At 41.8% G+C, this 10,183-nt stretch overlaps 1 protein-coding gene across 1 annotated transcript; it reads left to right on the forward strand.

Annotated features, from left to right (window-relative positions):
- Positions 1-4,857: 4,857 nt before the first annotated feature.
- LOC123078336 (DNA replication licensing factor MCM4) lies at positions 4,858-9,675 on the forward strand. The gene is made up of 18 exons (XM_044500806.1): positions 4,858-5,017; positions 5,119-5,820; positions 5,915-6,043; positions 6,390-6,471; positions 6,568-6,700; positions 6,790-6,861; positions 6,971-7,093; positions 7,174-7,287; positions 7,365-7,577; positions 7,658-7,756; positions 7,834-7,994; positions 8,112-8,208; positions 8,350-8,511; positions 8,588-8,668; positions 8,832-8,910; positions 8,999-9,135; positions 9,234-9,284; positions 9,378-9,675. Exons 1-18 carry the CDS (start codon positions 4,978-4,980, stop codon positions 9,450-9,452), a joined length of 2,550 nt encoding a protein of 849 aa, XP_044356741.1. The 5' UTR covers positions 4,858-4,977; the 3' UTR covers positions 9,453-9,675.
- The last annotated feature ends 508 nt before the right edge of the window (positions 9,676-10,183 follow it).

The raw sequence follows: 10,183 nt of genomic DNA on the forward strand, positions 1-10,183 counted from the left end.
CCTTGTACCGCGTGGTGTGTGTGGAATGGGCTCCTATATATACTAGAGGATTTTGCCCTTGGGACACAACTTTTGGAGCCTTCTCTAGTTCATCTAGTATAGTTCTAATTGATCCTATTTGACTAATTAGAGCTAGACCTAGTTTCTCTAATCCTCATAATTAGAATCCCATTGTGGTCCTAATCTCCTCCCTCCAATTCTCTGGCGATTATTAAGCTCTGGACGGCAAAGCGCTGCCGCATCATGACGGCCACACGCTTGCAACAAGTCCAGAGGCCATGCTTTCAGTCTTCTGTTTGAGGCATTGTTCATGGACGGTTCGAGGGATCGTCATCAATGGTTTGAGGGACTCCAAGTACGACCTACACCGACTCGTCTACTTCCGCTGCACTCCAGAGTCACTCTGGATGGCGCAGCACTACCGGATCATGAAGACCATACTCTTGCAACCAAGTAGAGAGGTCGTGCTTTCGATCTTCCGTTTGAGGGATCGTTCGAGGGCAGTTCGCGGGATCGTCATCAACGGTTCGAGGGACTCCAAGTACAATCTACACCGACTCATCTACTTCCCTTGCACTTCGGAGTTGGTAATGATCGTTGATCCAAACCCTATATGCATCTTCATATTGTTCCTGGGTGATCGTAGGGCGTTTTTTTTTGTTTTTGACTATGTTTCCCAACACTTTGCCCCCCTTCTCGCACCAGGGGAACCCCGATCCCGGATCAGGCGATGGCGGCATTACGGTGACGCATCCTTCGTGAACGCACTGCCTTCAAGCACCCAGATTGTCATACATGGCTTCTCTTCGCGGTGACCTGTTCACAGTGGAGGCTCCTCAAGGCTTCAGGCGGTGCTTTCTCTTCCTACTTGTAGATTGCTTGGAGTAGTAGGGGGCTTCATAGCTGTTCCTACCTTTGTATCTATCTTGGGTGCGTATGTTGTGGTACCGCGTGGTGTGTGTGTGCAGTTGCATGCTGACCACAACACAACTATTGCGACATGTCCAGGGATATTGTCCTTGTAAGTGGGGCGCGAACCTTTTTCGGTATTAAGTTACGAACATCACTATTGCAACATGTCCAGGGATATCGTCCTTGTAAGATGCTATACATAGCTATGCTATTTAAATGTTTGCTGCAAGGAACTTCTCTACTTTTAGCATGCATCTGATTTGATGATGAATAATTAATGGTAGTCTTGCTTGTCTAACTCGATTTTTCTTACTTTCTTAAGTATCTTTTCTTTGTCAAACACCGAGTAAGGGCTTGTTCGGCAACACTCCACCTCCTAGCTCCTCCCGTGGGCGGAGTTGGGCCGAACGTCCAAACTCTGAAGTCGAAATCGAGATCGCAGCCCTCCTAGTACAAACATATAGGAGTTGGAGAAGTTGCCCATTCCTGGATTTGCGAAAACAAAAGATCAAATGTCGAGCGATTCTAGCCACCACTATCATTGATAAGTGGCAACTAATATTTTGACCTTTCTCTCCTTCACATTATATCCCTGAGCCAACTATGGCACGACCTCGTTGGAGATGGAAAAAATGAAGGTTGGGAGCTCATCTGGCACTAGAGCCCCCCCCCCCCCGTGCAAGTCGGCCTCCATCACACCGTCGCACTGCCGTGAGAACTTCGTTTACGCGCCCCTCTATTTTCATGCTCGCCCTCTAACTGGCCAGCTCGAGCTTGTCATCGATGCGTCCCATCATCATCCAACTCGAGCAATTCCCTCATCAGTGCCTTGAGATTGCCCTATTGACGGCTACCGCGAGGTCATCCTCGTGCCCCCCCTCAACTTCGGCCCTCGGGCGACCACAGAGCACGCTTAGTTATCGACTGGCTCCCACGTTAGCCCCTCGCATTGCCAAGAGATCGCCACATTGTCCATTTCTTTCTTCATATGTGTACTAATGGTGTGGACTAGCTTATTGGACCACCCCATCCAACTTGCAATAGGTAGTTTTATTGGGCACAGTATGTATCACTTCATGCGGGACCGAACTAGGTCTCACCTAAAGGAGCGCCCTCCGAATCGCTAATATTAGGCCGGCCCAACTTCCTAGTTAGTTCATTTTTTTGTATGTTTCTTCATTTATTAGTTTTTTGTTTTTTAATTTTGTTTATATTATTTTAGAAAACCCCCCCTCTCTCTCTCTATGTGCACACATAGGGAAAATGCATCCTACTACCGGGTGTAGTTACACCCATTTCTCATATACTACAATGTGGTAGTATACTCTACTTTATTATTTTTGATATGTTTATATACTATATCTAAGATACTTCAAAGTGAATTATATTTTTTTTTTGCAAATGAGCCCATAGTTTTATTGTATTTGTGAAATACGTACATATTTGTACGCGAAATGGAGTATGCACAAAATATGGTACATACTACAAAAAAAGTAGTATGTATACTACCTAAACATTCTTATATATACTACATACTCTTCGATGTGATAGATATTACCTAGAACGTATGAAACAAAAGTGGGATTAACTACACCAGGTAGTAGGAAAATTTGTCCTATAACATATATATATTACGAAACTTAATTTAATTATTATTTTTATATAAATCCATTATTTTGGAAAATTTATTTATTGCCTAATTCTAAAAACGTGTTGATAGCTTTCAACTAAAATGTTTTTGACATTTAAAAAATGCTCACGAATTTAAAAGAAGTCTACATGGTGTTTTTAGAAAATATTAATACAATGTACCCTCTCCATTTCTTTCTTTGCGTATTATATTTGTTTGAAGTCAATTTTTTTAAAGTTTGCCCAAATTTATATTAGAAAATATCAGTATCTACAATACCTAATAAATAACAATATCTAATGATGTTCATGTCAATATTTTTTGTTTGACTTCAAACGAACACGGAGTAAAAAGAAATGGGGGGAGTAAAACATGTCAGAATAATTCACAAAACAAATGTTTCATGCCATACAAATAAATGTATGTCACAATTTAGAAAAACATTTACGCATTCCAAAAAATATGTTCTTGACATTTAAAAAAATGTTTGTACAATCTAAAAATGTTTGCGTAGTTTATTTTTTGTATTATAATTTTTTTTTCAATGTATGCTTCAAAAAAAGTTTAACACGTATTCAAAAAACTGTTCAAAGCATGTGTTTGAAAAATATTAATCATGTACTTGAAAAATATTAAACTGTTTTAAATTTATAAAAAAAAGTTACAATGTGTATGCAAAAGTAGATATCAAAACATATATTTGAAATAATGTTGATCATGTATTTGAAAAATGTTTATATAAAAGAACTGTTCATGTTGCATATGAAAAAAATGTACAATATGTATGAAGAATTAGACATGTGTTGATAAAAAGTAAAAATAGGTAGAAAGGAAAAAAAGAAAGAATAAATAAAGATTTTTGAAAAAATAGAAAATAAAACCCAAAGAAAACCGATGCAAAACAGTGAAAAAACAGATAGGAAAACAAACTCGCGTGCAACTACAGTTTTGGGCGTTCCTAATAGGCGAGACGTATTAAGAAAGAGTACGGGCGATAGATAGCCATGACATGTTTAATTCTCGTCCATTAGAAAAGTATTCTGAGATATATATGATGGGCTCCTGAGACGTGGGAGACCGAGCGGGATTCGATCCTATGACCTCCTGGTTAGGGCACAGTGCTGCTGGCCACTAAGTAGTCATCGAATTCATGTTGCACTACTAGGGTGCGATCAACTTGAACAAAACAACCCGGGTATCCATAGTATTTTCATGTTTTTCTTGTTTTCTCCCTTTTTGTTTGTTTTTTTTTCTTTTTTTTCTTTATTTCTTTCACAGTTTCCAATAGCTTCTTTTCCTTTTTGCCATTTTCTTCATTTTTCTTCGGTTTTGGTTGTTTCTTTCTCGTTTTCGTCTGTTTTTCTTGTGTTTTCTCTTGGGGTTTCATTGTTTTTCTACACATTTTTTGTATATATCTAATGCATTTTTCTAATACACGCTAAACATTTTTCAAATACTTGTTCAAACTTTTTTGAATACATGGTTACCATTTTTTCTATACACATCTAACATTTTTTAAATGCTTGATTAACATTTTTCAAATACTTGTTCAACATTTTTCTCAAATGCTTGACTAACATTTTTATGTACATGATCAAAAAAATTTCTGGTTTTTCTCGGTTTTCACTAGTTTTTTTTTCTTTTCTTTCTCTTTCCTCATTTTTTCTTGCTTTTGTTTGCTTCTTTTCTCGTTTTCTATTGAGTTTCTTTTGTTTTCTCTGTGGGTTTCACTATATTCTATAAACAGTTTCAAGTATATGACTAATACATTTTTCTAATACACATTTAACATTTTTCCAATAGAAGATTCACATTTATTGAATACATGGGTTTACATACATATTTCTAACACTTTTTGAATGCTTGATTAACATTTTCCAAATAGCAAATTGACATATTTTTGAATACATGGTCAATTTTATTTCTATAAACATTTTTTCCAAATGCTTGATTAACATTTCTCGAATATAGGTTTAACATTTTTAGTACATGGTTAACATTTTTTCTATACACATTTAACATTTTCAAAGACAAGTTTAATTTTTTTTAATACATGTTAACATTTTTCTATACACATTTAAAAGTTTTTAAATACAAGTTTAACATTTTTCGAACACTTGCTCAACATTTTTTTCAATTGCTTGGAAGAACCTGTTCGGACTCTCTCCCCTCTCCAGCGGCGCGATGGGCCGGCCCAATGTGGAGCTCTCCTTTATCGTCGGTCCAGTTGACATTCCCCATTTTGTAACACAGGGGCAGCCCATAAACTGCCACCCCATCACTTGGCGGGAAACGCCGCATCTGTTCCCGCCATTCCCCTCTTCCCGCCGCCGCCTCCCGCCATTTACCCCAGCCCCTGCCCCTCCCGCTCATCTCCACCCCAACCCTCGTCTCTCTCCCTCTCTCCCTCTCTCGCCTCTCTCTGCGCCCAAGCCATGGCGTCCAACGGCGGCGGAAACAGCAACTCTCCCTACTGTAAGATCCAATCGCCAGCTCTCTTCTCAAGATCGCGTTATTTCTCCACTGACCTAACGATGCGCGCGGCGAAAATCTTATCGTATTTTCTGACTTTGCAGCTGCGTCGTCGCCGGATGTCCGCCCGTCAAGCCCGCTCCCGGCCACCAACTCATCCCCTCCCCAGTCCGCTCGCCGCGCCAGCGGCCGCCTCCGCCGCGGCCCCACCTCGTCTCCCTCCCTCGGCGGGTTCGAGACGCCGCCGCCGCCGGGCCGGCGCACTCCGTCCGGTGCTGGCGCAGCCCGGCAGCGCCAAAACTGGACCGGACGGTTTCCGCCAACCCCGTCCACTCCCATGTCCACCGACGACGTCCCGCTGTCCTCCGAAGCCGGGGAGGAGGACACGCCCGAGACCGACGGCGGCGGCGTCGGCGCCGATGCCACCCCGGTCTTCGTCTGGGGCACCAATATCAGCGTGCAGGACGTGAACGCTGCCATTCTGCGGTTTCTGCGCCACTTCCGGGACCCCCGCGACGCCGGCCGCGTCGACCCTGTCATGGACGAGGGCAAGTACATGCGCGCCATCCACCGCATCCTCGAGCTCGAGGGTGGCGAGTCGCTCGATGTGGACGCACACGACGTGTTCGACCACGATCCCGACCTATACGGCAAGATGGTACGCTACCCGCTCGAAGTGCTTGCCATCTTCGACATCGTCCTTATGGACCTGGTGGCGCGTATGGAGCCGCTGTTTGAGAAGCACATTCAGACCAGGATCTACAACCTCAAGTCATCCATTTGCTTGAGGAATCTGAACCCGTCAGGTGATTACCTGTGCCCAGTGCCCAGACCGTTGATGTTCCAGCATTATGTGCCCGCCCATTGTTTAACCGGATGTTCTATTTGTTTTTGTTGCAGATATTGAGAAGATGGTGTCAATCAAGGGTATGATAATTCGCTGCAGCTCAGTCATACCAGAGCTCAAGGAGGCCGTGTTCCGCTGCCTTGTTTGCGGCTTCTACTCAGAACCTGTCATGGTTGACAGAGGTAAGACAGTTGTTTCACACAATGCTGATTTGTGTTCAATTTTTTCTTGTGATTTCGATTACTGTTCATCAGATGCTGACATATTGTTGTGTACAAAGTATGTACTACCTGTCATGATTATGATTGTCCCTTGTCTTAATCTATTTTTGATCAGACTCCAATTTAACTGTCAGCTAATTTCCATTTTCTCTCGAAATACTTGGTAAAATAGCACCTCATGTCCCTGCCCTAACCTTTCCAGAGTTAGGGAAAGTACTAGTTACAAATCAAATCATATGGTGATTGATGTTCCATCTATTTATATTCTTATATCATGAAACTAATGTTCAATATTCTACCTTTTTAGGGAGAGTAACTGAGCCACACATATGTCAGAAAGAACAATGTAAAGCCTCAAACTCTATGACTCTAGTGCATAACCGCTGCAGGTAGCTATATTCTCCATTCAGTCTCTTTTGTCTTGTTACCATGCTTTACTGATTCAGTATCCTGACTATTTGATGGAATATATTGTTCATAACTAGATTTGCGGACAAGCAGATCATAAAGTTGCAGGAAACACCAGATGAGATACCAGAAGGTGGCACTCCTCATACAGTCAGTGTTTTGATGCATGATAAGCTTGTTGATGCTGGAAAGCCTGGAGATAGGGTTGAGGTTAGGAGTATAACTTTGTTTGCATTGAATAATATCTTTGCTTGTGGGTTTGTCGGGAAGTGTTAATTTTGCCTCTGCACCTTTGATAGATCACTGGGATATATAGGGCCATGAGTATCAGGATCGGGCCAAGTCAGAGGACAGTGAAGTCAATATTCAAGGTAGATGATATGAGATTGAGTGTTATCCTATTTGTTATATATGATTTTCTCTTCTGAAAATGCTTTAAATTGTGCTGACATATTGTCAATAATTTCCTTCTTTGATCAGACATACATTGATTGCCTTCACATAAAGAAGACAGACAAGTCCAGGCTTCATATTGAGGACTCTATGGATACTGATAACACCAATGCTAGCAAGTCTTCTGAAGATGGCCATGTCACCGATAAGGTCTGTCCCAATGTCCTTGTATATTTTGGATTTGGACTTTATGGAAATCTTATTAATACTCTCTTCTTTTCTGATCGCAGATAGATAAATTAAAAGAGCTTTCAAAGTTGCCTGACATCTATGATAGATTGACTAGATCACTGGCTCCAAACATATGGGAACTGGATGATGTTAAGAGGGGCCTGCTTTGCCAGGTATGTTCATGCAATGTTATCTTTCCCTTCAGAAGTTTATCTCGCAAGCTAATAGTTAAATACTATGTACTGCTTAGCTTTTTGGTGGCAATGCTTTGAGGCTTCCTTCTGGAGCTAACTTCAGAGGTGACATCAATATTTTGCTTGTTGGTGATCCTGGAACGAGCAAATCCCAGCTTCTCCAGTACATGCATAAACTGTCTCCTCGTGGTATTTACACAAGTGGAAGAGGCAGTTCAGCAGTTGGCCTTACTGCTTATGTTGCTAAGGACCCTGAAACTGGTGAAACTGTAAGTTGACCATGATTCCTTTCATTTCATAATAAATCTTATGTACTTGCATCTTTAATAACCAGCATGGTGCATCTTAGGTTCTTGAGAGTGGAGCACTTGTTTTGAGTGACAAAGGTGTTTGCTGTATTGATGAGTTTGATAAGATGTCTGATAATGCCCGAAGCATGCTGCATGAGGTTTGCCCTTTCGCTGAACTGTCCTCCAAATTTGCATTGAATATATGATTACCGAAATATGTTTCTTAAATATGCAGGTGATGGAGCAGCAGACTGTCTCCATTGCAAAGGCTGGAATTATTGCATCTTTGAATGCTAGGACATCTGTCCTAGCATGTGCAAATCCATCTGAATCACGTTACAATCCAAGGCTTTCTGTGATCGACAATATCCACCTTCCTCCAACACTGCTGTCAAGGTAAGTTGTATGGCTTCATGCAACGTAAAGTGGACAAACAATTAGAACTTTAGAAGTACTGTAACGTGGACAAATAATTAGAAGTACTGTAACCGTAGTCATGTATTTCTTATGCAGGTTTGACCTGATTTATCTGATCTTGGACAAAGCAGACGAACAAACTGATAGACGCCTGGCTAAGCATATTGTTTCATTGCATTTCGAGAATCCAGAAGTAAGTCCCAGATTTTATATGTGAAGCTTTCACCAAACTGCTCCGTTTGACAAAGATTGATAAAAGTACAAGAATGTAACAAATTATAACACTGTCCTAGGATCATCCAGTTCCTTATTGGTTATTCATGCTGCTGTGCAGGTAGTTGAGCACCAGGTCTTGGATTTGTCCACGTTAGTTGCGTACATCAGCTATTCAAGGAAGTACATTCATCCCAAGTTATCTGATGAAGCTGCAGAAGAATTGACCCGTGGCTACGTTGCAATGAGGCAAAGGGGGAACAATCCTGGTAGCAGAAAGAAGGTAGTCTAGTTGTATTGCCTTGCTCATATGCTTTTAATTATAATAAGCCATTGCTGATTTTCCAACTGGTGGGCAGGTCATCACAGCAACAGCTAGGCAAATTGAGAGCTTGATTCGTCTTAGTGAAGCACTGGCACGAATGCGTTTTTCGGAAGTGGTAATAAATTATTTACTGACTTTGTATACTTACTAATGATCAGCTCGTTTGGGGCTTGAAAGCCTCTGTTGTTGTTTGTGTTTGTTTACTGATGTTCAGCTTCATACTATCTTCATTATGTTTTGTCTTGGAGGCTGAAATTTTTGACCTTGTGGATGGGTAGGTTGGAGTGCGAGATGTAACAGAAGCCTTTAGGCTTCTTGAAGTCGCCATGCAGCAATCTGCAACTGATCATGCAACAGGTCAGTTAGACCTGCTTTACCTTGTCATACATTTGTTCTTATTTCACTAATTTGCAATCCTGATTATTATATCTTTCGATCACAAAAGGGACGATTGATATGGATCTAATCATGACTGGGGTATCCTCAAGTGAAAGGCAGAGACGTGACAATCTTGTTGCAGCTATCCGAGACCTTGTCATGGAGAAAATGCAGCTTGCAGGGCCCTCGATGCGTATGGCCGAGGTAAAGAAGCCTTACCTTTCAGTTCATGTTGTGTGCCCTGATACCATAGCTATTTGCCCCTTGTCCTGATCCAAGTGTTGTTCGTGATCACCGCACAGTTGTTGGAAGAAGTGAGGAAACAGAGCTCCATGGAAGTTCATCAGCATGATGTAAGTGACAAGTCAAGCTTCCTTTCTACTCGCCTGATTTGGTGGCCTGACATATATACATGCTAATACATTCCTGGATTTTGTTTTACGCAGCTCCGTGTTGCTCTTGGCACACTGCAGAATGAGGGCTCCGTATTTGTCCACGGAGACAGTTTCAAGAGGACCTGATGTCAACGACGTTGTAGCCAGCATCAACTGAACCTACCATGCTCCCCTCTCCAAGAATGTTAAAGATCTGATGTCTTTGTAGAGCTGGGTGCTAACCTGTTTGGTCTTTTTATGGCCTGTGCCGTAGATTTCTTAATGTTGCTCTTGGGATTGTTATGTTTACATGAAGGCATATTTTTATTTGTGTTTGCCAGCAATGGATCAATGATGCTGCTACCATTGAGTCTGTGGTGCATAAATCCATTTTCTTGTCTGGTGGGATCATGCTCATTTGCAAGCATACAACACGAGTAGCCCACAAACAGAAGTCTTTTTGCCCTGCCGCACGGTGCTACCAAAACAAAGTCGACCTGTCAGAGCTTGGAGTGGTCGGTCAAGTAACAAGGAGCCAGTGTTGTTTCAAGGCTGAGATAATTAAACCCATCCTGTTATCTGACAAAACAAAGGCTGAGATATTTGGACCCTCTTGTACATGTTTTCCTTCCAAAGTAGCGTCGGAGAAGTAGTGCAAGTACTCTTATATGCAAATAGAGTAAGGATCAAGAGAGTTGCTCAGATCAAGGAGTAATACTTTCTTTGCGGAAAACTGGTGAAAGGTGACCAAACCAGGAAACCGTGATACGTTGAGCGTTAGTATCTGTTGACAAGAACAATACACAAAAGCTTTGAGCAACACGCGCCGGTGCTAGCTATCCTTCAACGACTTGTGGCAGCGATAGCCTGTATAAATC

The sequence above is a fragment of the Triticum aestivum genome, chromosome 3D, assembly GCF_018294505.1.
Source record: "Triticum aestivum cultivar Chinese Spring chromosome 3D, IWGSC CS RefSeq v2.1, whole genome shotgun sequence".
NCBI lineage: Eukaryota > Viridiplantae > Streptophyta > Magnoliopsida > Poales > Poaceae > Triticum > Triticum aestivum.